This window comes from Falco cherrug, chromosome 20 (genome assembly GCF_023634085.1).
Source record: "Falco cherrug isolate bFalChe1 chromosome 20, bFalChe1.pri, whole genome shotgun sequence".
NCBI classification, from domain to species: Eukaryota; Metazoa; Chordata; class Aves; order Falconiformes; family Falconidae; genus Falco; species Falco cherrug.
The window spans coordinates 533,329-560,373 of record NC_073716.1 but is presented as its reverse complement, the minus strand read 5'-3'; the positions used below and the strand labels follow the sequence as shown (position 1 = coordinate 560,373).

At 65.3% G+C, this 27,045-nt stretch overlaps 4 protein-coding genes across 7 annotated transcripts; all 4 read right to left on the bottom strand.

Annotated features, from left to right (window-relative positions):
• Positions 1-231: 231 nt before the first annotated feature.
• Positions 232-6,646, bottom strand: PDK2 (pyruvate dehydrogenase kinase 2). Of its 3 annotated transcripts, XM_055697717.1 has the most exons (12): positions 6,459-6,574; positions 6,120-6,176; positions 4,836-4,977; positions 3,639-3,710; positions 3,166-3,350; positions 2,610-2,699; positions 2,237-2,314; positions 2,058-2,134; positions 1,880-1,978; positions 1,659-1,766; positions 1,068-1,181; positions 232-984 (listed from the first exon to the last, which is right to left on the bottom strand). In XM_055697717.1, the coding sequence occupies exons 2-12, from the start codon at positions 6,133-6,135 to the stop codon at positions 844-846; spliced, it is 1,122 nt and encodes a 373-aa protein (XP_055553692.1). In that variant the 5' UTR covers positions 6,136-6,176; positions 6,459-6,574; the 3' UTR covers positions 232-843. The 3 variants fall into 3 exon arrangements, with proteins under 3 accessions (XP_055553692.1, XP_055553691.1, XP_005439516.1); XM_055697716.1 differs by lacking the exon at positions 6,120-6,176 and having other exon boundaries at positions 6,459-6,646; XM_005439459.4 differs by lacking the exon at positions 6,459-6,574 and having other exon boundaries at positions 6,067-6,176.
• Positions 6,647-7,006: 360 nt separating this feature from the next.
• ITGA3 (integrin subunit alpha 3) lies at positions 7,007-23,034 on the bottom strand. 2 transcript variants are annotated; one of them, XR_008730017.1, is made up of 26 exons: positions 22,705-23,033; positions 16,467-16,588; positions 16,286-16,368; positions 15,584-15,833; positions 14,445-14,528; positions 13,961-14,168; positions 13,507-13,700; positions 13,178-13,266; positions 12,895-13,031; positions 12,611-12,697; positions 12,460-12,527; positions 12,085-12,221; positions 11,606-11,752; positions 11,410-11,507; positions 11,074-11,239; positions 10,913-10,981; positions 10,747-10,826; positions 10,407-10,484; positions 10,115-10,217; positions 9,874-10,044; positions 9,644-9,757; positions 9,388-9,501; positions 9,095-9,193; positions 8,883-9,008; positions 8,179-8,343; positions 7,797-7,934 (listed from the first exon to the last, which is right to left on the bottom strand). XR_008730017.1 is itself a non-coding variant. In XM_055697704.1 (25 exons), the coding sequence occupies exons 1-25, from the start codon at positions 22,872-22,874 to the stop codon at positions 7,776-7,778; spliced, it is 3,153 nt and encodes a 1,050-aa protein (XP_055553679.1). In that variant the 5' UTR covers positions 22,875-23,034; the 3' UTR covers positions 7,007-7,775. The 2 variants fall into 2 exon arrangements, 1 of the variants encoding a protein (XP_055553679.1); XM_055697704.1 differs by lacking the exon at positions 8,179-8,343 and having other exon boundaries at positions 7,007-7,934; positions 22,705-23,034.
• On the bottom strand, positions 16,598-18,054 carry LOC129734403 (uncharacterized). The gene has a single exon (XM_055697705.1). The coding sequence runs from the start codon at positions 17,964-17,966 to the stop codon at positions 16,920-16,922; it is 1,047 nt and encodes a 348-aa protein (XP_055553680.1). The 5' UTR covers positions 17,967-18,054; the 3' UTR covers positions 16,598-16,919.
• Positions 18,319-20,155, bottom strand: LOC129734404 (uncharacterized). The gene has a single exon (XM_055697706.1). The coding sequence runs from the start codon at positions 19,478-19,480 to the stop codon at positions 18,452-18,454; it is 1,029 nt and encodes a 342-aa protein (XP_055553681.1). The 5' UTR covers positions 19,481-20,155; the 3' UTR covers positions 18,319-18,451.
• Positions 23,035-27,045: the final 4,011 nt, after the last annotated feature.

The following is a 27,045-nucleotide window of genomic DNA, read 5'->3' as shown; positions in this document are numbered from 1 at the left end:
GCCAGGCTGGGGGGGACAGAGCACGGCTCCTCCCCAGGACCAGTGTCCCCAAGTGCCACCCTGTGACTGTGGCCAGGGGGGTGCAACACAGCAGCCTCCTCACCAGCCTGGGTGGCCCCAGGGTGGGTAAACTGAGGCATGCGGGGGGGCAGTGACCCAGTTGCGGGGGGTGTGTGCAAAGGAGGGGTGGTTCCTGGGACCTCAAAACACCACACCAGGAGCTCAGTCAACATCCAATTTACTGACAGCGGGGGCGGGGGGAAGGGTATCTGGGGGGGGCAGGGGGAAGCTCCCGAGCAGGTCAGAGCGTGTGTGGGGAACCCACCCCAAGGAGAGCACAGGGGTGTGGAGTGGCGGCGCACACAGATGAGAACAGCTCAGTAGTGCAATACCAGGGACGGCACAGGGAGCTGGGGAGGAGGGGCTCAAGCCTGGTCCCCCAACCCTGTCAGGGCTGGAGGGGCAGAGAAGTGCTGCTGGTCATACTGGGGAAGGACCAGTCCCTCGCTGTTCCTGCGGTACCCCTAGTGTGCACCTCCTGGGGTCGGTGCCAAGGTGGCGGGGGGGGGGGGGGGGGGGCAACAGGGGCTCTACCCTCTCCATGCTGCTTCAATGCCACCCCCAGCTACATACCTAAGTGCCACCAAGGCAGGGGGGTGCTGGGACCCCCCATCCCACTGGAACCCCACCCCACGTTTCACATGCTTCCCAACAAGTCCTAACAACCGCGGTGGAGGCGGGAGGCAGAACCAGGATGCTAAAACACCACCCCTGGGTGATGGGGAACGCCTGGGGTGAGGGCTATCTACAGCCTGAGCGGGCAGCGAGCCCCCAGGGGGGACCCTAGGGGACACGGTAAGTGGAGGTGTTCTTGGGCTCGGTGCTGGGGATGCACCAGTCCCCTGCCTCCTGGCTGGCCTGGTAGTGCCGCCACGCTGACTTGTTGTAAACCGGCAATCGCTCCACCGAGTCCGTGGACAGGGCCTGCGGGAGACACAGGGGGCTGGGGAGGGCCCTGTCCCCCTGGGCAGAGGCTGCAGACCCCGGGTGCCGGGGGAAAGACCCACCTTTAGGTAGATGACAGCGTCGGTGCCGAAGCCCTCCATGGAGAAGAGCTGCAGGTCCCCCTGGAAGTACTTGGCGTAGAGGCGAGAGATGGGCAAGCCATAGCCAAATCCGGCCTGGCAGGGAGGAGGAGGTGGTGTACGGGGGTCCCTGGTGCTGGGGTCAGTACCCCCAGGGGACCCCAAGCCTCCCTATGTCACCCCAAGCAGCACCAGTGCACCCATGAGTGTCCATGTGCCACCTCCAGGCACCCTCAGTGGTCACCACGCCACTTTCAAACCACCCCATGCACACACCCAAATGTCCCCCTGCCACCCCAAAGTGTCCCCAGGTCACACCCAAGCACACCAAAGTGTCCCCATGCCACTTCAAAACATCCCCATGCCACCCCCAGGCACCCCAAAATGTCCCCAAGCCAAGCCCAAACACCCCCATGACACCGCAGGCACCCCAAGCCACCCTGATGGCTACTGTGCCACCCTCCAGCACTCCTAATGTCCCCACAGCGCAGACATCCCCACACCACCCCTAGCCACAGACCTGCACCCCATTCCCTGTCCCCCAGGGCCATGCAGGGCCCCCATGGCACCTACCAGGGGGGCCCCCCCAGTGCCCAGCTGTGGGGTGGGAGCGGTGGAGTACATGTAGCTGAAGAGGCGCTCGATCTTCCGCAGGGGGACACCCATGCCCCGGTCACTCATCTGCAAGACATGCTGGGGGGGTCACAACCCCACTCCTGGCTCCCCCCACAACTAAGTGTTCCCCGGACCGGGCTCGGGACCCTCTGGGATGGAGCCGGTGGCCCCTTATGCACCTTGATGGAGAGGTCCTCCTGGCCCAGGGCCACCATCACCTTGATGGCCGGCAGCCGAGGGCTGTTCTCATGGCTCTCCACGGTGGCTCGCATGGCATTCTGCGGGCACAGGGTCAGCTGTGGTTCAGGGGACGCCCCACAACCTCCCTCCTACCCCCCTTGATGGGGCTGGGGTTACCTTGAAGAGCTCAAAGAGCATGTGGTAGAGATGCGAGGGGACGTAGACGATGTTGATGGGCTGCTGGGCATTGCTCGCTGCAGGGAGGAGAGCAGCTGTCAGCATCGTTGTCCTCCCCAGCCCCAAATGAGCCACCCGAGAATCCCCTGCAGCAGGGACATCCCCCAGCCCGGCCTCACCATTCACCTCCTCGATCTCCAGGTCAGGCGAGGACATGTAGTACTTGTCACACAGGAGCTTAGCCATGTTGTAGGCATCTGGGAGGGGGAGGCAGAGAGGTCAGCACACCCAGCATGAAGGCAGGAGAAGTGTTTGGGGCCCTCTCCCTCCCAAATATTTTCCATCCCTACAGAACCAGGAAGTTTTTGGGGTCTTCTGGGGTAACCCCAAAGCACAGGGGACTGTTGACACCTTGGCTGAGGTCCACCCAAACTTGTGACACAAATGGCTTCCAAACAGGTGGATCCCAGGGCAAGGGGAAGATCAGGGGGACCCTCAACTCCCCCAGTTCATGCCCCCCGTGGGAGTGGGAGCCCCCTGGTCCCCACAGACCTCTCACCACGTTGGCCACGCTGCAATGGGGGTCAATGCTCCCAATGTGCTTGGGGTGCGCAGGGTTGGTGCTGCCATCGAAGAGCAGAGCTGGAGAGGGGACAAGGAGAACAGCAGGCAGTGGGGACCCTGTCTCAGCTCCAGAGACACCTGGGGCCACCCCACAGCCCAGGATGTGCCCAGCCACCCCTGAGGAGTGAAGGGGACATATGGGGATGGGTGGGGACATGGGGGACAGGGACACGTGTAGAGCAGAACGGGGAACATCTCAGGGTAGGGAGGTGCCTGGGAGAGGCAGGGCAGAGGGAAAGCCTAAGGCTGGGGGGGATACACAGGGCTAGTATGTCTTGGGGCGGGGGGAGCACAGGGCTGGGACAAGCCACGGGGTTGGGGGCTGGGGGACACTCAGGGCAGGGGCAGGATCCCTGGGGCTGGGGGGTATGCCCGGGACTAACAGGGGTGCTCAGGTTGGGACACTTGGAGGAGGGGGATGCCTGGGGCAGTGAGGGATCCCCGGGGGACCCCCAGAGCAGTCGGGGACCCCTGGGCCGCTCACTGTGCTGGTTGATGAGCATGCGGATGGAGATGCGGCTCAGGTAGAAGCGGTCGAGGAAGTACTGGATGTTCTGGTTGGAGACGGGGTCATCTCCATAGGCCTCCTTGTACTCGATGACCCCCTGAGCCATGGTGGGCACCACGTCGTTGTGCCGGTTGCGGATGGTGACCAGGGCATCTGTGAACCTGGTAAGGGGAATGGGATGGAGCTGGGGGACACCTGGTCCGGGCAGAGCCTCGATCCAGTCCAGCTCTCCCCAGGAGCTGGTGGCACTGGGGAAACCCAGAGCAGTCTGCTGATACCTTGCTCAGGGCTTGGTATAGTGGGGGCAGTTTGGGGACCGTATAGATAGGGTGCAGGGTGCCAAGGCCCCTCGGTGACGCCAGCTCTCGCTGCTGTGGGTCTGGGAGGAGGGGACACCCCAGGACCGGAGACAAGAGGGGTCAAAGACACGCTGTCACCTGCCAACTTACTGTCCCAGGGTGGCCTGGTCCTCAGGGTCCCTGTCGAGGAACGCCATGATGTCCAGCAGGCTCTGGACGTACCTGGGGAAGGAGCTGGTTACTCCCCACCCAGTGCCCCTAAAGCCAAAGAACACCCCAGGCACCCCACAGCAGGGGGGCACAGGGTGCCCTGGGGTGCTGCTCCATGCAGGGAGAGGGGCTCAGCACCCCCTCAACCAGGACCACCCCCCAAAAGCTGCTGCCCCATGAAACCACCCCATGCTTGGCAGGGGGTCCAAGCTTATCCTGCCCCCATGGTGGCCTCTGGGGACACTTGGAGATGCAGGCCCTCCGATGGGGTGAGAGGCATGAGGGTCCCTGCAAGCCGGAGTCCCTGCAGGAGGCCTGCAGGAGCATGGCACGGCTGCATTCTGCTGCCAGGCAGTGCTGGCAGGGACTGAGGACACTGCACAAACAACTCGTCACGTGGTGGCACTAGGAGAAGGTTCACGATGCCAGAGCTGGCAGGGGGACACGGTACTTAATGGGACACCCAGACACCACCCACCCCCAAGGACATGGACCCCCCCAGCCATTGGAGCTGGCTCAGCCCTTTCAGGCTGGGGCAGGACATAAGGCGGCACCAGTGACTGCAATGGCTGGGTCCCCCCATACCCCACTGGTATGGGGGTGTCACCAAAGGGCCTGCAGCCTTTGTCACCCAAGGGCATGGCATGGCACCAGCTGCCAGCCACCTGTCCCTGTCCCTCTTCCAGACCAGCTGGGGAGGACAGTCGGTGGCAGCAGCGGGACGTGCAGTGGTGGTGGGACCTGTGGTGGCAGTGGGATCCCCTGCCATGACAGCAGTGGCAGTTGTGATAGTAATGGGAGCCATACAGGTGACAGCGGTGGGACCCACGGTGGCACTCAGGCAGGTGACAGCGGTGGGACCCCTCTGGGTGACAATGGTGGGACCTGGGGCAGTGGGACCCCTGGCAGCAGGACTTGCACAAGCGCCAGCAGTGGCACCCCCGTGAGCAACAACAGTGGGACCTGTGGTGGCAGCGGAATCCACGCAAGTACCAGTGGGGGGGACCCCCAGCAGCAGGACCCGTGGTGGCAGCAGGACCTATACAGATGGTGGTGGCGGCACCTCCACACCCGACATGGTGTGGGGCTGGGTGGTCCCGGAGGCAGCAGTGGCCCCCCCAGGCCCCCCCATCTCACCAGCTCTGCACCAGCTGGACGGAGGGAGTGCGCAGGACGCGGTCTGGCAGCAGGTTGATCTCCTTCATGATGTTGGAGAGGCGGACGGGCAGCTCCTGCCGCAGGAAGGCAAAGGAGGTCTTCTCACAGGCATTGCTGGAGCCTGGGGGGGACACACACGGGCTGAGCCCCAGCTCAACACCCCCAGCCCCAGGGCTGGCTGCACTGCTGCTTCTCTTGGGGAGGGGACGGCTGGCAGGGCAGGAGCAGAGGAGGCAGAAGCAGGTCCCTGCCCCTGGCTGGAGGAGGACCCCAAGGGGCACAGCGCGGCCTGCTGGGGAGGGTGACCTAGGTGGCCAGTACAGCCCAGTACAGCTCAGACTGGGGCTGGAAAGCCCCCCTGCGGGTGATTCTGAGCAGAGAAGTACTCGGGCCACCATCAGTGCTGGGGACACCCAAACCAGCCTGGTGGCACCAGGCTGCTGAGAGCCTCTGCCACGGGGACACGCCGAAGTGTCCCAAAGATATGGGTGTCCCCAACCAGGGGCTGGCGCCCAGCGAGGCTGCGGGGGGGCGGGGGGGAGCAAAACCGTCCCCAAGGCCCTAGAGGGGCACAACCCCAGGGACAAGGGACACTGGCGGAGCTGTACATGAGGAGGACTTGAGGAGGGATCCCAGCGCTGGTGGGATGGGGCAGAAGCTGGGGGGGACCGGGCAGGGGCCAAGGACCCCCGGGTGCAGCCGCCAGCCTTGGCTGGGACAAGCACAGAGGGGGACGCAGGTAGACATAGTGCTGACATTGAAACTCCCGGGGAAGGGGGGGCAGGAGGAGCCCAGGACCGGTGACAGCGGTGGGCGGGGGCAGCTCCACCTCCCTGGGGTATTTCCTCGAGGCCTTTGCTTAGTGGGGGGCCTGTGTCACCCACCCTGGAGGTGCTGGGGGGCCAAGCAGGTATTTACCAAGGCGGGAGGGGGATGACTGGGGGTGTGCAAGGAACACCTGGCCAGGGGTCCCACACACAGGGTTATTTAGCTGGTGGGGTCAGGAGTCACCCCATATGGGGGTATTTACCGGGGACTCACCTGGAGGGGCACGGCAAGGGGGGGGGGACACCCACCCAGCCATCCCCCAGGGGGGTGGCTTCCCAGGTTGTTACTTGCCCGCCGGGGGTAGCACCCCGGGGGTCGTTACGGGGGACCTCCTGCTCCGGCAGGTGCCCACCAGGAGACCAGTTCCCAGCCCGTTATTTACCCGGTAGCGGATGTTCCCTGGCCAGGGCAGGGGCGGCGAGGAGAAATATTTACCCGGGCTGGGGGGCATCTGGGGGGTAACATCGCCCCCGAAACACGATCACCGGGTACCTGGGGGGGAGGGGGGGGGGGTTACAGCCACCCAGGCCCAGACACCCACCGGGGCGGGTCCCTCCCCAGGGGCAGCGCCCGCAGCCCCCCCTCCCCCTCCGAGTATTTCTCTCCCTGCGGGGGTGCCCGGCGGCCCCTCCCGGAGCACCGGCCCCTCCCGGAGCACCGCCCCCAGCCCGGCCGTGCCCCGCGGGGCGGGGGTATTTACTCGGGCCAGGTGGACGTCAGGGGGTGTCTCCCTCCCGGAGACACCCACCGGCGGGGGGGGGTGTGGGTATTTACCGAAGTCCAGGAACTGCTTCATGGAGAGCGGCGATGGCGAGAACTTGCTGAAGTGCTCGATGTAGGTGGGCACGCCGGCCAGCGCCGCGCGCTTCCCCAGCCACCGCAGCAGCCGCATGGCGACCCCGGCCCGGCCCCGGCCCCGGCGCGCCGCGCGCAAACAACCCGCCCCGCTGCCAATCACCGCCCGCTAGCTCCGCCCCCCGCTCGGCCACGCCCCCAGCTGTAACCCCGCCTGGCCCGGAGCTACCCCCCCCCCCCGCTTGACTCCTCGCTGCCCGGGGGAGCTGCGAGGTCTGCTGAGCCCAGCCCGGCCCCCTATCACCCCACCGTAAGCCCCCTCTCCTTGACCCATCCCCCCCCCCCCCCTCCATCCCCCTCACCCGGAGCACTGCCCCCCCCTCCCCTTCCTGCCCAGGGCACCCCCCGCTAAAACACAACCCTCTTCCCCACCCCTACCCCCCTGTCAGCCGTGACACGGAGACAAGGGGTTACAAATCCCGGAGCGAGGCTTTATTGGGCCCCGCAATGGGGGCAACGGGGGGGGGGGGGGGGCGGGTAGGTAAGCGGGGTCCGGGGGTCCTGGGCCCCCCCCACCCCAGTACCGACCGTGCTCCGGGGCTCAACACCCAAATGCCGACAGGAGACACGGCATAACGTAACCCCTGGGGCAGCGCCCACGGGAGATAAGGCTGCGGGGGACCCACACCCGGCCTCATACATGCACCCCCCCAAGTCAAAGCTGTGTCCAGTACAGACTGGAGGGCGCTGGACGTGCAGGACCAGGCCCCTGCGCTGTGCTGGGGAGGGCTCGGCAGGGGAGGAAGGAATGCAATCTCACCACCCCCATCCCCACGACAACACGGAGCCTGGGGGCAAGCAGAGGGGGGGGGTCCCACACCCAGTGAATGGGGATGCAGGGGGGTGGGGAGCAAGCATGTCCCAGCGTGGTGCAAGGACATGTCCCAGCATGTAAGGACACATGTGGGACACTGTGAGGAGTGTCTGCACAGGGTGGGGGGGGGGGGGGGAAGGCACTCGGTGAGACCAGCAGCGGTCCTATCAGGGAACTGGGGGGGGGGGGGGGCATCTTTGGGGCTCACCCCCACGAGCGTGCAAGACACGAGCGTGCAAGAGTGGGGCTGCGTGCCGCTAGCCCAGGGAGGCAGATGGGAGCTGCGGAAGCCAGCACTGGGATGTGGCCGCATCCCAGGGGGAGGCAGGTGGAGGGGCTGGGGAGGGGGGGAATGCACTTGTGCAAAATCAAACACGGGCCCTCGTGCTCCCCTCACATGGGCCAGGGGGTGGGCGGGGGTCTCAGTAGTACTTCTCTGGCTCCTGCCACTTGGTCACCCAGTGTTTCTTGCATCGGCGGGGCAGGAGGCCGCCGGGCTGGTAGCGCTGCTCCTGCCGGATCCTCACCGCGTGGTACTTGGGCATGATCCGGTAGTAGCGGGTCCGCTGGAAGAAGTCGCACTGGGGGGAGGAGGGAGAGGGTCAGTGTGAGGCTGGGGCGCGACACTGGCGGGTGAGGGAGAGACCCCAGAGCTGGTGGAGAGCAGAGGCAAAGGGAGCAGCAGTCCTGGAGCCACCGGGAGAGACCCCACAGAGCCCCCCGTCACCTATAGGGACCCTATAGGAGAGATGAGGCAGTGAGGAAGAGGAGAGAAGGCTGAAGAGGAGGAGGATGCCGCTGCAGCTGGCCCCCACGGGGCATTACCAAGCGGGTGGCGTGGGCGCCTGGGGGGGGGGGGCAGTGGGGCTGCCCCCCCCCTTAGTAGTCATCTGTCAGCCGCTCGGTTTCTGATGGCTGGATCCTCATCTCTGCCTTCTGCCCCTTGGCTTCATACATGGCCCGCGTGTTGGCCCGCCGGAAGAAACCGCACTGTGAGGAAGGAGGTGACAGCGGTCATGGGGGGACAGGATAGGGACCAGGGGGTGTGGTCCTGTGGGGTGGGGGGGAGCAGGGCGGAAAGCTGCCCTATTGCACCCTCACCCCGGTGCTCACTCCTGGGGATGCTACAGGGTGGGTGGCCTGGCAGATCTACCTAACCTCCTGTCAGGGGGTCCCCCAGGGGGCTGGGGGTCCCCAGAAGGCTAGACCCCACCCAATCCCTACAGCACAGGGGGAGGTGGGAGGCATTGGGGGTGAGGAGGTGCCATCGTTGAACCCTGCTTTGGCTGGGTTTTATTATTTGCAACTCCCAAAACGTTTTGCACCAGCTGACAAGTCAGGATGCTCTCTGCTCCTCTTTCTCATCACTCTGCAGGTGAGCACCTCCAACCTGGGGGGGCACCTTCCACCCACCACTCTGAGCATCCTTGCCAGGTGGGGAGGATGGCAGCTACCAGTGACACGAGCCTGTCAGCTCTCAGCACGGCTCCTGCACCCCTCCCTGGGAGGGGAACCGGGCACCCCCTCACCTTCCAGAGCAGGAGGATGATGAGCCCCAGCAGCAGCAGCCCAGCTGCCACCGCCACCAGCACCAGCCACAGCGCGATCTCGGCCGGCTGCTCCTCTATCAGCTCTGAGTCCACGTCCACAGAGAACTGGAAGGGCCAAGAAGAGCCCCATCAGGGGAAGAGCTCCCAGTGGCTCCCAGCCTGTCCCAGTAAGAGGCTCTGGCATCACTCACCCGCACCGTATGGTTCCTCATGTTGATGGTGGGGATGTGGGTCCGAAGGAAGAGCGTCGCGGTGCCGTCCACCTTCACCCGGTCGAAATCACTGTACTCCTGCAGGGATGTGGGTGGTGGGGGAACACAGGGACAGGGCGGGGCATGGTAGGAACACACAGATGATGGGGGGCAAGCGACAGGTGTTAGCTTCTGAGGCGAGACCTGGGGAGCTCGGTGCCCTGTTTCAGCACTGTCCCCAAGGGAGCAGCCCAGCCTTGACCCCATCACCCCCCACGGGGTCCCGCACTGACCTCGATGAAGGTGCTGTTCCACACGCGGGCACGGATGCTGAAGGTGGTGGGGTGCTGGGTGTGGAGGAGGGCGCACTCAAACCAGATGCAGCGAGCAGTGCCCTTGGAGCAGCTCTGGGAGGTAAGAGGGGCATTGGGGGGGGGGAAATTAGAGCCCACAATGCACTGCACTGGGGCCAAGAAGCAGCGTGCACAGTGGTCCCAGTACAGGGCACGTGCTGCTGGCCCCCCTCCACCTCCTACAGCCCCCACTCACCAGCACCACCTCTGACCTGGCCTTCTTGGCGGTGGCCAGGGTGATGGGGGGCTCTGCTGGCTCGGGGGGCTCCAGCTCCCGCCTCTGTCGGGCCGATGCCTGGTCCTCCAGCAGCTGCAGGGGGGGACAAGCCCCATCAGAGCCCAGGCAGCTCTGCCCACACTGGGCTGATGGGGTGGCAATGGGGCAGGGACACATCCCTGCAAAGCAGCAGGGACAAGGTCACTCACAGTGAGGTTGAGAGGGTTAATGACCCCCCCGGGGGGCTGGCAGGTCTCATTGCTGTTGACGAGGATCTCCGTGGGGTAGAGGAGCCATTTGCCGTTGGGGATCTCATAGGGCCACTCGAAGCCCAGCAGGATGGTGCCCAGGGTGCCCAGTGACTCGCCCTTGGTGGTCACCTGCAAAGCAGAGCAGGAGATTGAGACCGGCGCTCCCGACCCCCCCGGCAGTAGCCACCCCCCAGCTCACCTGGAAGTCGAAGCTGAGGGGGCTGCCCACGTCCTGCTCTCTCTGCATGGCCGACTCGCCCACCACCATCCCACTGAAGTGTGACTGGGCATGGGAGGAGGCTCTGGGGACAGGATGGGGTGGGGGACAGGCATGGTCAGTGGGGCAGAGGGGCAGGGAGCATCTCTGGGGCATCTGTCTGCCCCATTCCTGGGACACAGGGGGCCGTGCCCACTCCCCATGCAGCCAAATTCAGGAGGGGCGGGTGGAGGGGATGCAGAGGGACAGGGTGGCACAGCCTCGCTGCACTCACATGGTCAGCGAGGACTGGATGCTATAGTCCACCAGCAGCTTGGCCAACACGGGCTGCAGATCCTCCTGGGTGCTCTGCCTACCAAGGCACAGGGGTCAGCGTCTCCCAGCCGCTAACAGCCCCCCAGATGGTGTGGGGCAGCCTCCACCCTCCCAGCAGAAGCAGCAGGGTCCCTGCCCTGCCCGCCCAGGAGCCCTGCCTGCTTTCCTGTCCTTCCCAGACCAGCAATGCCACCAGATACGATCCCAATCCACCACCGCGTTTCCACCAAGCAAAAGGGGCTGGCATCACTCCAGGCACCCTCTTCCCAGCCCATTTCCACCCACTCAGGGTCACTCACGTGGACAGATCCAGCCACACCAAGATCTCCCGTGTGTCCAACATGATCCCAATGGCCTCGAAGGTGATGATCAACTCTGCCTGCAGCACAGAGGGACCGTGGAGCAGCTCAGCTGGACCCCACCTTCCTGCCAAGCCTCCAAAAAGGGCTGGGGGGGAGCACTCACCCTCTGGTTCCTCTTAAAAGGGTTGCCCAGTTCACACAGCACCGTCTCTGCAAAGGTACAGGCTCCACTCTGGGGAGGGGGAGAGGGTGAGTACCATCCTGGCAAAGCCCACCCTCGTCCTTGTGCCTTCTGCAGCCAGGGAGGGGGACACCATCACCTACCGGGCGGACAGAGGAGGGCAGCAGGCTGGCCGGCACCGTGACGTTGAGCAGTGCCTCATGGGCATCCTCGCCGTTGGAAGGGGTGGTGGGCACATTGGTGATGTTGATGCTCAGGTAGAGCTTGCGCACGTCCCGGCTGTACTGCAGCACCTGGGTACCGTTCAGCCTGTGCAGAGACCATCCTCACTCAGTACACAGGTGGCCCACCCCAGTGGGATGGAAAGACCCCACCACCACCCAACACAGCCCAGGAGGGGCTGAGGGGTGACCTGTGGCCGAGGAGATGGCACAGCAGGGGACAGAGGTGTATGGGGACCCAGAGGGGCCCGCTGTCACCTGTGCAGGGGCTGGTTCTGGTCGGTGACAAAGCTGCTCTGGAGCTGGAGGTTGCTGTAGCACTTGTTGTCAGAGCCACACTCCTTCTGGAACTCGATCTGGAGGGACAGGGACATCCCCGTGAGCCTCCTCCCACCCCTCAGGCCAGGCTCGCTGCGGGGCCCACAGCCCAGCATCTCCATTATCCCCCTGGCACCTTGGTCTCGTTCTCATGGGACTGGTCCTGGTTGAGGACGGGGAAGGCGTCGAGGGAGTGGGGACCCAGCTGGAAGGTCCTGGGCTTCTCCACCAGTGAGTAGTTCATGGAGAGCACGATGGGGTGCAGCTTGTCTCGGATGTTGTCCTGCAGGGTGGGAGAAATCAGTGAAGCCCCAGCTCCCTCTCCAGCCCCCCTCTAGCTCCAGCCACAGCCAGGCAGCCCCCTGGCACATCTGGGGTACCAGCCCCTGCCCACACCCTGCTCAGAGACCCAACAAACTCATCACAGGATGGTTGGATGGATTTCCACCTCTTTTCCTGACTCTGCTGTTCCTCCACACCCCACCAACCCCCTTCTCTATCTCCCAGGAGCCCGTCTCTCAGCTCCAGCACCACATGTAAAGCAACCTGCAGCGCACACAAACACATGTGCACTCCTGCATGCATATACACACATGTGCACTCGCACATGCTCACCAGCAGCAGCAGCTCCTTGGACTCACAGCGGGTCTCAGGCATGGGGAAGATGCCATGGTAGGTGGCAGAGTGAGTCCCCAAAAACCTGACTCTGGGGGGGTGTCGGTCCTTGTCAGCCTCCAGGATGTACTCCAGGGCTGCAGGGAGAGCAGAGTGCCATGGGTGTTGCACACACACGTGCCTCCAACACCCTCCCATGTGCACACACACACGCCCACTGACCCGTGTGCATGTCCACCCTTAAACATGTGCTCCCCCTGCACGCACACATGCACATACCTATGTGTGCATGCACCCTTGCACGAGTGCTGGTGGGCACCCCACAGCACACCCCCACATGCACATGCACCCACACCTGCACCCCTGGGCACTCACTGATCTTCTCCTTGTAGTTGGGGTCTCCAGCACTCTGGTTGTAGGAGAAGCAGATGGTCACTGTAATACTGGGGGGGAAGGGGCCATGAGCGGGGCGCTGGCACCGCAGTGCCACGAGCAGGACCGGGGGCAGCAGAGCAGGGGGGCTCACCAGGAGTCAGGTGTGCACCGGGCAGGGTCCACCTTGCTGGGGCTCACCGTGAAGGTCTTGTTCAGGATGTTGATCACAGGCCGAGACCTAGGCAGAGATGGGGGTCGGCTGAGCTCCCCCCGGCAGCGCACAGCCCCTCCTTGCCTGGTGCCAGCTCCTGGAGCCAGGCACATTGCCCCATGCCCACCGCGCTGCCCTGCGGTGCGGGCAGGGGCAGGAGCCGTCCCTGCGAGGTGGGGGGGGGGCAGAGGGCTGCAAGACCTCCACCGCCCCCACTCCCTCACCTGAGAAGGACAATTCTCTCTGCCAAGCTGCCTACCAGGAGGTCGGGGTAGGAGTTACCGTCCACGTCCAGCCCCCCACTCAGTGAGTACCCAAAGGTCCACATGTGGTCAGGGTCCAGATCTGACCCACTGATCACCTGGAGTTGGGTTGGTGGGGGGGGTGTCAGTCACTGCTCACCAGCCCCATGGATTTACCTGTTGCATACCACCCTGCAGCATAGGATGCTCGGAGGGGATCTGGAGCCCTGATACCCCAGTGAGGGGCTCCCCATGAGGCCGTTACCTGCCGGGGTTTGTCCAGCAGCCCTTCTGCACTGCTGTGGTAGATGTAGACCTTGCCATGCCCCTCAAAAGGAGCCCCTACAGCAATATCTGTGGGGAGAAGAGCAGGGTCAGCCCCACAGCTCCCCCAAACACCCCCAACCCCTCTTCAACTCCCCCAGCCCTGCTCCTCCTTGAACAACCCCCCCAACATGTCCCCCATCTTCTTTTCACCCCAAACCTCCCCACAGCCCCTCAAGTGGGATCCTTTCTTACCTGGACACCCCCACCCAAAGGCAGCCCCGCTGCACCCCCCCATGGCTTCCCCTATGGCGCTCCCCAGCCCCTCACCCTGGAAGCCGTCCTGGTTGATGTCGCCGATGCTGGCCACAGCGAAGCCAAAAGCAGAGTTGCTGGGGCCAGTGAGGACCAGGCTGGGGTGGGTCTGGAAGTCCCCCACCTCATTCATGTAGACATACACCGCACCCCCCACCTCCTGTTTCCGCTGGAAGTAGTAGGGGGCTCCCACCACCAGGTCCTGCCACCTGCGGGGCCGAGGGGTGGTTTGGCCTGGGGGCTGCCACATAGCCCCACCCCGCCACACCAGAAGTGGTGGAGACACCCCTCACCCCGCCCCCCCCCCCCTCCCCAAGAGCCATAAAATATGAGCCCCCCAAAAAAACCTCCCCACCCCCAGGGCTGTGTCCCCCCATGCTACAACCCACAGGGACCCCACTTGAGCAGCAGGATGCCCCAGGTGAGAGCCCACCCCGGGAGCTGGGGGGTCCCAGCCCCCCGCCCTCACCCATCGTTGTTGAGGTCTGCCAGGGCCACGGCGCTGCCGAAGTATGAGCCGACCTGGTGGCCGGGGAGCAGGAGGCTCCTCTGCAGCGTCTGCTGGGGGCTGCGGCTCAGCAGGTACACGGCACCCCTGTGCTTGTACCGGGGCGCACCCGTCACCACCGTCACTGCGTCCTTCTGCAGCACGGCCCTGCCCACCTCCGTGGTGTATCCTGCCACCAAACCCCACCAGTGAGATGGGGGCCAGCACGGAAACCCCCTGATGTGCCCACACCCACATCCCCCACCACCCCATGACCTCCTCCAGCACCCTAAACACCCTGGCATCACCTGTTGGCACCACTCCTGGGGGTTCCCCAAGCCCCCCTAACCCCCTTTAACACCCACCCCCAAGATTCCTCCTAAATCCACATTCCCCAAACCTCCTCCTCGCCCCAAATCTACCAAGCCCCCCCCAGGGGGAAGCTCCCTGTGCTGCTGTCCCCCACCTATATAGGTGTTGCCGTTCCTCTTGTTGGGGTAGGAGAACTCATGCAGTTCCCACATCTCCCGCTGCAGCATGTAGTTGGTACCTGCAACAATGCGGGGGGGGGTTAACCCGGCTCAGCACCTAGTGCCTTTGCACGCTTGCAGTGCATGTGGGCACACGCAGGATCACACAACCACACACAGTGGGGCTGGGAGGGGAGCTCCGGGGGTCGCCCGGCCCAGCCCCTGCTAGAGCAGGCTCTCCCCCAGCAGGCTGCACGGAGCCGCCCGGCGGGTCTGGGTGTCCCCAGAGACGGGGACCCCGCAGCCGCTCTGGGCAGCCTGTCCCAGCGCCCCCTCACCCTCAGGGCAGACAAGGTCTCCCTCATGTTCAGGTGGAACTTCCCGCGCTGCAGCTGGTGCCCGTGGCCCCTTGTCCTGGCGCCGGGCACCGCTGAGAAGAGCCTGGCCCCGTCCTCCTGACACCCACCCTCCAGATATCTGTAGGCATCGTAAGATCCCCCCTCCGCCTGCTCCAGGCTGAACAGCCCCTGCTCTCTCAGCCCTTCCTCTAAGGAAGATGCTCCAGCCCCTGCTGGATCCTCTCCAGTAGCTCCCAGTCTCTCTGGAACTGGGGAGCCCAGCACTACAGACGTGGCCTCACCAGAACAGAGCAGAGGGGTACGATCCCCTTCCTCAACCTGCTGGCCACACTCCGCCTCATGCCCTGCAGGGTCCTGCTGGCCCATGGGCAACCTGCTGGCCACCAGCACTCCCAGTGCCTTCCCTGCAGAGCTGCCTCCCAGCAGGTCAGCCACAGCCCTTACCGGTGCGTGGGACTGTCCCTCCCCAGGGGCAGGACCTGACATGTGCCTTTGCCCAAGTCTCCAGCCTGTCCAGGTCACACACCGAGATGCACACACACAATACTTGCAGGGCACACTCAGCTACATCCTCATGCACAAAAACACATCCACACGCTCCAGCGTGTGTGTGCATTCCCCATGTGCATGTGGGCACATAAGCACACACATCCTCTAGTGTGCACACAAACACAGATGCCCCTGCATGCACAAGGGGATGCCCAGAGGGGGCACGTGCAGCAGGCACCCCCCGGGAAGGGGGTTGTCCAGCCCTACTCCTCCCCAAGTACACGCACCTTGCCAGTTATAGGCACCAGGCGCCCCAAAATAGATGATGTTGGCGGTGAAGCCGGCACTGGTGCCCATCTGGCACATGCCGCTCTCGTCGGTGTCTGTGTTGGAGTTGCACATCTCGTTGTGGTAGGTCTGCCACTCGTCACTGATGTTGAGGCGCAGGTCATTGCCCCGCACGTAGCACTTCCCCACCATGCGCCGCTGGTCCTCGCTGCCCGACCACAGCACCTTGGTGTAGCGGTGAGCACAGGCCTGCCAGGACACCCTGGCAATCACCTCAGTGCCTGTGGCACCCCCCAAAAATGAGGGACCACCACCCCACCCCCCTTGTGCCGCCTCTGCCCTGATCCCAGTGTCAGGCCATATAGACAGAAGTTGCCCTGCCATTAATGCAGCCCATATGCCACAGCATTATCCCGGCTACAACGGTCTATAGGGTATGAGGGTGTCCCACCATCCGAGAGCTCCAGTCCATCCCACACCAGCATGCACCAGAAGCGGGGTCCAAGCACCCTGTCACCCCACAGCTCCCTGCCCCAGGGGCCCTCCTGCAGTGCCTCTGCCTCGTGCCACCACACTGGGGACATGTGCAAGACCCACATGAAAGCACCAACAGCTCCCTGGTGCCCTTGTGCAGTCACGCAAGGCAGCAGCTCAGCACTGGCACACACGCGTGCCAAGAACTGGGGTGCACGTGCACTCACCAGCACCCTCCCTGCTGGCTGCCGCTGGCTGGCCACTGTCACTCCCAGCCACATGTCATCGATGATGGCCTTGTCCGGCTCACCTGGATGAGGAAGACAGCGTGACAGCAGGGACCCCCACCACCCCCAGAGCCCCCCCACATCGGTGGGTATTTTGGGGTGCCCTTGAGGACTCACGTACTCTTCAACTCAATGTCGAGCCGCTGGCAGTCACTGGTGGAGGCAGTGAGGGGGCAGGCATAGACAGCGCCCGTCCGCGTGCTGTTGGTCGGCTCCACATCTTGGGGGGCCCCCACCAGCAGCCTGGGGGGCAGAGAGGGGATGGGGGGTATTGGGGGGGGGGGCAGCAGGTCCACCCATCCCAATGCCCTCTGCCTCATTTTGGGGGGAGGGGCAAAGCCAGGCAAGCTGCCCTGCGGGAAGAGGACGGTGGGGCAAGATGGTGGCCAGGAGGCACTCTGAAGGAATGGGAACTGCTTCCCTGGAGCACATCATGCCTTGCCACCCCCAAATAATGGGCGGCAGCGGACCCCCAGCCCCATCTCCAGAGCAGGAAGGGGGTGTGTGTCCCCTCAGATGGGCATGCACAGGGCTGGCAGCCACCAGCCTCTCACCCCTAGCACGCTGAAAGAGCTCACAGGACGGGGCAGGGGACAGTGACAGACACACTCCTCACAGGACCTGATCCCAGCCTGGGCACACGGCTGAGCCCCCCATCCCAGTGCACAGTGTGGGGGTGCAGGAACAGGGCATCAGGCTGACGTCTGCAAACCGTGCCGGCATGGAGATGCAAAGTGGGGGGAAGCTGCTCAGCACAACCAGCACCAGGGCCCCCACACTTGTGTAAACAGCCACAGCCCTTCCCGGCCAACCTTTGAGCTGCCTCTGCGGCACAGCTGCGACGTGTCCGGCAGACAGGCTCACCCTCTCCCGCCGCAAGAACCGGGTGTCCCGGCAAGACAAAGGGGGGACCCTCCCAGGAGTAGGGAGGGTGAACTGGGACCAGCTCCAGAAGGGGCACACGTGTATCCCTCTTCCCAGATGGGGTGTGGTCCAGGCTTGCCTCCCCCTCTCTGGGCAGCACTGGGGGTCTCAGGGGAGGCAGCACCCTTCCGGGGTGACTCAGGCCACCCGGACAGAGACATCCCAGCTGAGTCACGGCGGTGCCATGCAGGTGGGAGGACATTGGCATCCCTGGAGGGGTGTCCAGCCTGGAGATTGGCAATGCAACACCCGCAGCCCAGCTCCACATGCACTCATCCCCAAGAGGCTTTAGGGTGATGCTGAAGGGACCCCCGATGCACCTGAGCCCCCCACACCCCAAGGGATGAGGCTGGGGACCCCAGGTAGCAGCAGGGCACAGGATCCACAGCCCTGCCATGGGGCTGGGGGCTGGCAGGAGGACCCGGCCTGCCCGGTGGGCTCCGGAAAGGCCAGCCTTTCCGCCGGGAAGTCCTTTGGGATTGCGAGGACAATGGCGTGGAGGAGGCACGGCCACCCTGTGCCAGCAGAGGAAGCGTGTCCCTCCTCGCAGGCAGGATGGAGGCAGGCTGCCGGAGGGGACAGGGCACCCAGGTAGCTGCCGCTGCCCCCAGACCCTATCACAGGGCACGGGGTAACGAGCTGGCCGGCCCCCAGCACGGCCCCCAGCCAGGACAGGGGCAAGCCCAGCTGTCCCCATCCCAGCGCCACCGGGAAGGGAGCAGCGAGGCTGCGGCGGGCAGGAGGCCGGGAGCCGGGCACGTCGGGGCGGCTGACTCAAAGCCCAGGCACCGGAGGAATGTGGGGCCCCAGGCAGCCCCCGCCCCGGCACGCCCCCCCCCCCCCCCCCCGGGGACGGGCACCGCCAGCGGCACCGCTCCGGCTGAGTCAGCCAGATGCTGCAGGTGGGGGGGCTGCGTCGCTCAGCTGCAGGAAAGAGCCCCCGCAAAGGAGTGCAATGGCGGGGGGAACACGGGGCTGGGGATGCCCGTGGCATTCACATCCCTCTGGGAAAGTGGGACCCACCGGGTGCGAAGGCAAGGGTGGGCATGGGGTGGGTGGGGGTGTGATTCCTCCTGACGTTTTCCAGCTCGGCACAAAGGAATCTGCCCCCCCCAATTCCTGCCCCTCCCCCAGACTTGAGGGACGGGGACACACGCACACAAGGGGCACCATTGTCCCCACTTACCTGGGGGGGTGGGGGGGTGGGAGAAGTGACTCAGTGCAGCCACTGTGACTCAGGGATGGAGGAAGAAGCCGGGGGCAAGCCCTTCCCCCCCACCCCAAGCCCCAGCAGGACCCACAGCCCTCGGGTGCTGCCCCACCATCGGCACAGCTCCTGGGGGCACAGACACACGGTATAGCCCCTTGCTGGGGGCTGCCACAGCCCAGACCTGCCCCCAGACTCCCCAGGTGGTCCTGGCTCAGCCAGACCCCCAGCTCTCCCCATAGCCATGCCCCACGGCTCCTGGGGGGTGGGAGCTGGCCCAAGTCAAGCAGCTCCGACGCCTTGCCGCTTCCAGCCAAGATTTCCCAGCACGGCTGCCCACCCACGGGCTCTGCTCCTGGGGGGCAGGTCACAGGATGCTGGGAGCTTCTGAGCCCCACCAGAGCCGGGGGCAGGGGACTTGGCCAGACACATGCACAGGCATTCCCCACCTGTGTGCGCTCCAAGTGCCATGCAGAGCCCAGATACCTCAAGATACAGGAAAACCAGAAGCTGGGTGCTGGGGCTCCCATCTTGGGGAGGACAGGACCAGTTTGTGGCACTGGCTCCAGCCGGATGGGGGGCTGAGGAGACAGGCTCAGCCCAGGGACAGCAAAGCCAGCGATGGTCAAACAGCAGCAAGAGGGGGAGGCTGGGAAGGGAGGGAGGCAGGAATGCGAGAGGCCATGCCCCGTCCTAATCTGCCCTGGTAGAACCGGGGGACGGCGGCAGGGGGGGTCCCAGCGGCGCTGGCTGGGCTGGGTGGCTGCGGGATGATCTTGGCACCAGGGCACCGACCGGCCCCAAAAATGCAGCTGACCCCAGGTTGGAAGAGGTCTGATGGGGACGGCAAAGGACATCCAGCCCCAACACCACAGCAAGGGGAGCAGAGACTGTGCAGGGTGGGCTGGCCTGAGCCCCGAGGGGCTCTGCAATGGGGGGCTGTGCTCCCCCCCAAGCCCCCCCAGCAGGGAGCAGCTGGGCAGTGAGTGCAGTGCGTGCCTCATCCATCTCCCGACATACTGGAGGGATGACAAGCGCCAAGAGGGGGAGAGCAGGCAGGAGGGCAGGGGCTGCAGCGCAGTACCCTATCCTGCTCCACCATCCCATCCCTGGCCACAGGCAGTGATGGTGCAGTGGGGCACGGGGACCCTCCCCAAACCTCCCACCTCAAACCTCACCCTACACTGGGGCTGTAAGATGCTCCAGCTTTGAGAGATCAGCTCCACAACTGGGCTGCAGGGCCCCCCCAGACTCCCAAAGGCAGGCAGCCAAGGGGCATCCCTGACACAGCCCACCCCCGCCAGGCTCCGCTCCAGACTCGAACCACCACCACCCTGACGCACCCCCAGCTTGCAATGGGAGGGGAGGCCCTGCGATGATCAATCACCCCCAGGGAGCCCTGAGCGGGCAAATCTGCTGATGCCCACACCAGCAAGGAGGTGGGAGAGGGGGAGATGGCCCCCTGAAGCAGCAAGGGATGGATGGACAGATGCCGGCCCCGCTGTGATGAATCCATCCCCCCTCTGCCTGCCAAGGAGCCGCAGCCCCACAGGACCCCAGCAGTTTTCACGGCCCCTGGCCAAGGCAGGAGGAGCTCAGCCAGGCCGGCTCTGGCAATCAGCACAAAATCAGGCGAGGGGGAGGGAAAGCTGGGAATTCAGCTGGCCCCGCTGCCAGCCAGGATCAGACAGACCCCCAAGCACCAGGCAGAACCCCTGCTTCCCCACACACACAGGAGGGAAACTGAGGCACCCAGCAGATGTGGGTGCTGCCTCCCACCTACACACACAGGGCCCCCAGCCTCGCCAGCACAGATGCACTGTGCCTCAGTTTCCCCAAACGCACATGGGTCAGAGTCTCCTGGGTCCTGCCAGCACAACCACGAGCCATGCCAGCCCCGAGCCTGTGGGAGCAGCCAGACGCCAGTGCAGCACCAGCAGCCGAAGCAGTCTCTTAATCTCGGGGAGGCAGATAAGGCAGATAACACCACTGCTTCCACCTTGCCTTCACCTGGCCCCGGGAGGAGCGAGCAAACAAACCTTTGCATGGGCACAGCTCCAGGACATGAAAAACACCACCGGGGTGGGGGGGACTCTGGCATCGCTCGGGCCACACCAGCCTGGCCCCCTGCCAGCACCCAGCTGGGAAGTGGCTCTCCCCACCCCACCGGGAGGCCAGGAATGCCAGCTGTGCACCCGACCAACCTTGCCCCACTGCCATCCCAACACGTGCAGCAGCCACATCACAGAGAGGCCAGGCACCGGAGCCCCCCCAGAAGCACCTGACAGCTCCCCTCCCCCACACCCCACACCCCCCCCATCAGGAAGCGTCCCTTTCCTGTCCCCACCCCGGCTGCACCTGTGTGGGCCTGCCCGGTGAGCCAAGGGCAGGGAATGCTCCGTGCAGCACCGGGGCTGAAGGAGGGGAGCGGGTGCACCCCCACGGTGCTGCAGCCCATCTCAGGGCCCCCACCCCCATCCCCGCTGGCAGCCGGGCTCCGGGGAGGAAGCCGAGGGCTGGCCACCATGGGATGGGGGAGCCGAGGGGCATGCCTGCACCCGCCAGCCCCATCTCACCGCATCCACTCCAAACGGCTCCGACGCCCTAGGTTGGGGGCCACAGACACCCCCACGGAGGGAGCAGACCCTGCGGCTCTTCCAGGCCTCTGCCATGCTCCCACCTGTACAGACCACCCAGCTCTACTGCCCACCCACAAGGCCCAGTGGGGAAGCAGCGAGGCACCTGGCACCCCACAGCCCCTCTGCGCTCACAAGGGTCCTGTCCCCCCGCAACGGGGACGGGCAGTGGAGGGCTCCCACGGGCAGGGGGTGTGAATCCCCTGGGGCTTTCGTGCTCCAAAGCCTTTCCCCCCACAGAACGCCAGGCCTCCACACCTCACCAGCATCATGCTCAGACACGCATGGGCCACGTGGCCCATGCTGGGGGATCACAGGCCCCTGCCAGGTGGGGCTAAAACCCCCCGAACCCCCCCAAGACTGAGCAACAGCAACTGCCAACATCTCAGGGAGATGGATGAATCAATCTGTCCCAGTGCCAGCCAAGACCCCGACCTCGATGCCTGCCCACCAGCTGCTCTGATGCCACTGGAGCTGGGAAACCCAGCCATGGAAGGGAGCCAGTGTGTCCCCATGGGGACAGGGGGTCCCCAGGGTGCTGGGCCGGCTCCCGCACCCCCACAGCTGCTCCACAGGGAACAGCTTCACTCCCTCCAGGACTCCTGGACAAGCGCAACAACAAGACGTCCCATGGCAGGACAAGCGGCCAAAATGCATCTCTGGAATGCGGAGCAGCAGATGCCTCTGTCCGGCAGCTGCCACCAATCCCTCTGTCAGAGGCACGGTGGAAAAAAGGGAGCCCTCCGGGTGTCCGCAGGGCCCCCCCCCCCCAGGAGCTCCCTAGGAGGGTGAGCCAGCAAAACCTGTGCCCCCAAGCAAGAAAAACCCAACCTAGCCCAGCCCCAGCGCCTTCGCCCGTACATGCACCTCCACACCGACCGTGCACCTCCGGCCACGAGGGAGCTGGGGATGCTGCCGGGGGCCCGGCCGAGCGGGGGGACAGCAGGGGACACGGCGGGGACAGCAGTGGGATCGCACGGAGAATGCTCCGGCTGAAAAGGGCTTTTGTGGGGGCTTTGCTGGGCAGCAAGAGTCACAGTTCAGCAGGTTCCCCAGGGCGGCGCAGATCGGGGCCAAGGGGGGACGCGATGGGCTTCACAGCCACCCGGTGAGGGTCGGCGGGGCCGGGCCAGGCCCCCGCAGGTGGGGGGGCTCCCCCCTGGGGGGCTGCCGGGCTCCCTGCCCGCACTGCTGCCTCGGCACCACACCGGGGTCCTGCGTGGGGACCCTGCGGCGGGTGCTCAGCACCCCGAGAACGGGGCGAGGGGCGACGCGGGGTCAGGCTGCGACCCTCCCCCCCCCCCCCCAGAAACGGGGGCTGCAACGCACAGCCACGAGCGGGGGGAACCCTCAACGCGCCCCTTCGTGGCACGCGACTCCCCCTCACCCCACGCTCGGGGCTGGGGGCCGCCTCCTCCCACGGGACCCCCCGCTCCCACCCAGCGCCTCGACCCCCGGGACGGCCCCCGACCCGCGGGACGGCCCCCTCCCGCGCCCTCGGCCCCCGGCAGTGCCTCCGGGCCCTTCGCCGTACCCCCGGGACCCCCCCCGGGGAGCCCCCGCCCGCGGCCCCGCTCCCGCCCCGCACTCACAGGCACCGCTCCCGCCGCTCGGTCTGCCGGTGCAGCGCTACAGAGAAGCCGAAGAAGCCACCGGGGGTCGCGCCCTCCTTGAGCACCGGGAAGACGCGGTCCAGGTTGAAGGCGGCGGCGGCGCCCAGTAACGCGCCCAGCAGCGGCAGCAGCCCCGGCCGCCCCGCCATGGCCCGCACCGGCTCCCGCAGCCGCCGCCGACCGCGCCCCCACCGGGGCCGGTGCGCTGCGGGCGGGGCCGGGCCGGGCAGGGCGCGCGCCCTTCCGGGCACTCCCCTTAAAGGGGCCGCGCACCCCCCCGCTCCCACCGGGCACCTGCGGGGAGGGAGAGGCGGCCCCGCGCCTGCGCGCGGGGGGGGGGGGGGCGGGGCGGGGCCGTACCTGCGCGTGCACGGCAGGAGCTGGGAGCATGCGCGGTGGTACCCGCCGCGGCCACGCAAGGTCGTGGTCACCCACGCGGGACAGTCGCGCACAGACACACATGGACACACAGAGACACAGACACACACAGACACAGACACGTACGCCCACTCACAGACACACAGACACACACGTACACACAGAGACGCACACAGAGGCACAGACACACATGTACACACATGCACAGACACACGGACATATGGACACAGACACAGACGCACAGACACACACACGTACACACACAGACACGTACACCCACACACACAGGTACACATACATGCACACAGACACAGAGACACACATGTATCACACAGACACACAGAGACACACAAGCGCCCAGCCCTGCAGTGGACTGGGGCAGCAACCGCCAGACCCCCCCAAAAAAACACCCAACCCAGCTGGGTGGGGAGCCACGTCCAGCAGGACCCCCCCTCCTGGGACCTCTGTGGGTGACACTCCCCCGGACCCCTGCTGCAGACCCTTTGGGATGAGACTCCAGGATGGACTGGGGGGCAGCTGCCCCCCGCGGGGACAGGGGACACAGGGGTGGGGACACCATGCTTTCCCCCCTGCGGAGGTGGTGGCACCGGCTGCCTCAGTCCCCAACCTGGGCAAAGGTCACCAGGAGCCACCACAAAGCTCCCACCCGTGCCAGGAAACACGTGGGTGGGTGGCAGTGGCAGGGAAATCCCGCCCCGGGTGAGCGGGCTGCAGGATGTCCTGTGTCCCCCTCCCCAATGTCCCTGTGCCCTGGTACAGCTCCCACGCTGCACCATGTCACTGGAAAGAGTGATGGCACAGGAGACAGTCCCGAGGGCAGCGCGCTGGCAGCTGGCACATGGCTGTGGCACAGGGCCCTGTCCCTTGTCCCTCATTCCCCATCCCCTGTCCCCCACCCTGTCCCCTGTCCCTTGTCCCCCATCCCCTGTCCCCCATCCTGTCCCCTGTCCCTTGTTCCCTGTCCCTTGTTCCCTGTCCCTTGTCCCCTGTCCCCCATCTCCTGTCCCCCATCCCGTCCCCTGTCCTTTGTTCCTTGTCCCCCATTCCCTGTCCCTCGTCCCACATCCCCTGTCCCTTGTCTCCAGTCCCTGTCCCAGGGTCCCCCGTGGGGGTCGCCACGATCCCGGCTCGGAGCACCCTGAACACCCACCACCTCCCTGGGGACAGGCGGATTTTCTCTGGTGGGTGACACAGTCCTCGGCATGGGGACAAAGAGCCCCGGCTGGGTGGCCAGGCCTCCTCCCGGCTTGGGGACATTTTGGGGTGCGATGGGACTGTCCTTGCCCACCGGACTGTCCGGTGTTTCAGGGTCTCACCCCAGAGGGTGCTGGCGCCCAGTGAGGGGTGTCTACGCCTAAGGAGCATGTTGACATCCGGTGGGGAGGGGTCTGCACCCGGGGGGGTATTAGCCCCCAGGGAGGGGCATTTCCTGCCGGGGGGGGGGAGGGTATTAGCTCCCAAAGAGGGGGGTGGTCGCACCCACGAGGGATATGAACACCCAAGGGTGCCAGCCAGCAGAGGGTCGTTACTCCAAAAGGACACTAGGTGGCGCTGTCCGCCCAAGGATGCGGGGCTCTCAGTCCGCGCCCCCCCGGCGTTGTGGCGGGGAGGGGGGCACAAGGGGACTCCGGTGGGCACTGCCGGGCTGCGGGGGCATTTCCAACCGGGGCATCTGGGGGAGAACCCCTCCAGCCTGGTGGGGGCACGGGGGAGAGACCCCTCCAGCCTCGTGGGGGACACACGGGGGCGCAGCCCCTTCAGCCTTTGTGGGGGGGCACGGGGGCCCTGCAGTCAGCTCTGCCAGCCCCTGCCCTACGCACCCCCCCGCAGAGCCCCCTCCGGGTGCCCTAGTACAGCGAATTCTGCCATCCCCCACTTTCCTAGTTCACTCAGACTGGACCCCCGCCCCGCCCCCCGCCCCCCGCCCCACCCCCCTCCCCCCCCCCCCCCGCGAGCTCCAGCTCCCGGATTTCGGGATCCCGGATTTGGGGCTTCAGCAAGCACCAGCCTGGCCGAGGAGCCTCCGGCAGCCGGAGGCACCAGTGTCTCCTAGTCCCAAACTGGTTCAGGATTGCACAGACCTGCTCCCCGTTTGCACCCCGCTCCCCAGCCGCCTTCCCCGGCCCGCAGCTCTCCAACCGGCTTTTCCTGCTGGAGAACCCCCCTCCCAGAAGGAACCAGCCCTGGTGACAGTCCGGCTGGAGGGACAGCCGGGCCGGGGACCTGGGGATGCCCCAGCGGCTCCTCCGGGACCTTGGGAAACCTCCCCGGGGAGGGCCCCGCGGGGCTGCGGCCAGGACGGGCAGCGGGGCTGGGCTTGTCCCAGACGGTTCTGTCCCCCCTGGATTAATTCCCACATCTCAAATTATGTTTCCCATGCAGGGAGGTAAGCCCGTGCCATCACACACAGCTTCTGGATCAGGCTTCTGCTTCCTGCCTCATCCTGGCTGCTTCCCTACGGAAATGATCTCCAGTTCTATTTATTTATATTTTTATTTTCACATTTATTTTCATTTCTGTTCTTATTTCTATTTCTGTTTTTCTATTTTCCTAATTCTATTTCTGTATTTCTGTTTTTATTATGTTATTTCTATTTCTCCTCTTCCTCTTCCTCTTCCTATTCCATGCTTTCAATTTCCATTCTGTTCACATTTTTGATAATTTTCCTGCTTCACCGGTGCCTCCGGTGCTGGCGGCAGGACCGGGCCTCGAACCCTCGATCCCAGCGGCGGCGCAGCTCCCCGCTACAGCCATCAGGTGGCATCATTTCACCGCGCGGCACGGCTCGGGGCCCGAGGGCCGGGGGCGAGGGAGGGGCCAGGCCCCGGGGGGACACACAGAGGGGCAGGAGGGGAGAAACCCCGCTCAGGCTTAAGGAAAAGCCCCCAGACTCCGTTGCAGCCCCCCAGCCCATCTCAGGGGTAAAGACCTGCCAGCAGAGGCAGAGACCCCACACCAAAATAAACGTCCCCTCCCCAAAGCCCCCCCCCCCCCCCCCCCCCCCCCCGGCCCCTGCCCCGCCGGTGCTGGGTGGAGGAGGTGCCTGGGGACAGCCCTGCGAGTGGCCGGGGTGGCAGGGGCTGGCTTGGGGCCCGGGGCTGGGTGACATGCTGGGGGCTCTTAGGGCAGCGGGGGGGGGGGGCGAGCCTGGGCTGGGGGTGGGAGAGTGGCACAGAGCCCCTGGGCAGGAGGTGGGTGTCCCGGGAATCAGGGCTTGTCACTGCCCCAAGGGCCCCACAGGGCAGGCAGCGGATGGCAAGTTTTGGGGTACGTGAGGGTCCCCCCACTTCATGAGGCTGGGGGGACTCTGCCTTGGGGATGGCACTGAACTGGGAGACGCTGGTAAGTGCTGGGAGAAGGTGGAAGCCGTGTGTGTGTGTCTAAAACATACCCTTGTAGCCACCCAGCCCCAAGCCTGGATCCATCCTACTCCCTAACGCTAACCCTTCCTCACCCCTACCTCCAGCAAACACCCCCCACCCTGCACCCTCTCCAGATCCCCCCTCAGCACCAAGAGTCCCTGGGGGCCCACCAATCCCCTTGCCAAAAGCCTCCCCTGAATTGCCCCACATCGTCCCCAGAGGCCCCGCCAGCCGCCCCCCTCCTGCCCTGGCTCCTGCAGACAGGAGCCTGCGATCTTTATTTATTCCTTCTCCCTCCTTCACCCACTCTTTGTTGTTTCTTGAGAGAGGGAAAGAAGGAAAAAAAAAAAAAAAGAGAAAAAAACACACACACAGAGGAGGCAGGAGCCTATTTTGCCTCCCAGGCAATATTTCTGGAGCCAATCGGAATGCGCACCCACCCTGCCCTGCTCCCTAATTAAAGGCTTTAAGCAGGCGGCCGGGGCTGGAGGTTTGGGCACAGTCTCTTGGTTGCTCCTTGCCAGAGCCGTGTGGAGGAGCCGGCCCTGGGCACGCCAGG

What these genes read in the sequence shown, in the direction of transcription:
- LOC129734403 (XM_055697705.1), bottom strand. Translation starts at nt 17,966, where the DNA reads ATGGGGACAGCTGGGCTTGCCCCTGTCCTGGCTGGGGGCCGTGCTGGG.
- ITGA3 (XM_055697704.1), bottom strand. Translation starts at nt 22,874, where the DNA reads ATGGCGGGGCGGCCGGGGCTGCTGCCGCTGCTGGGCGCGTTACTGGGC. An exon ending in CAACTACAAGGAGAAGATCA is followed by an intron (nt 12,222 to 12,459) that starts GTGAGTGCCCAG and finishes CTCTCCCTGCAG; the next exon opens with CCCTGGAGTACATCCTGGAG. An exon ending in TCATCCTCCTGCTCTGGAAG is followed by an intron (nt 7,935 to 8,882) that starts GTGAGGGGGTGC and finishes TCCTCCCCCCAG; the next exon opens with TGCGACTTCTTCCAGCGGAC.
- LOC129734404 (XM_055697706.1), bottom strand. Translation starts at nt 19,480, where the DNA reads ATGAGGCACGCACTGCACTCACTGCCCAGCTGCTCCCTGCTGGGGGGG.
- PDK2 (XM_055697716.1), bottom strand. Translation starts at nt 6,576, where the DNA reads ATGCGGCTGCTGCGGTGGCTGGGGAAGCGCGCGGCGCTGGCCGGCGTG. An exon ending in GACCAGGCCACCCTGGGACA is followed by an intron (nt 3,351 to 3,638) that starts GTAAGTTGGCAG and finishes TCCCCTTACCAG; the next exon opens with GTTCACAGATGCCCTGGTCA. An exon ending in AGGAGGACCTCTCCATCAAG is followed by an intron (nt 1,767 to 1,879) that starts GTGCATAAGGGG and finishes CATGTCTTGCAG; the next exon opens with ATGAGTGACCGGGGCATGGG.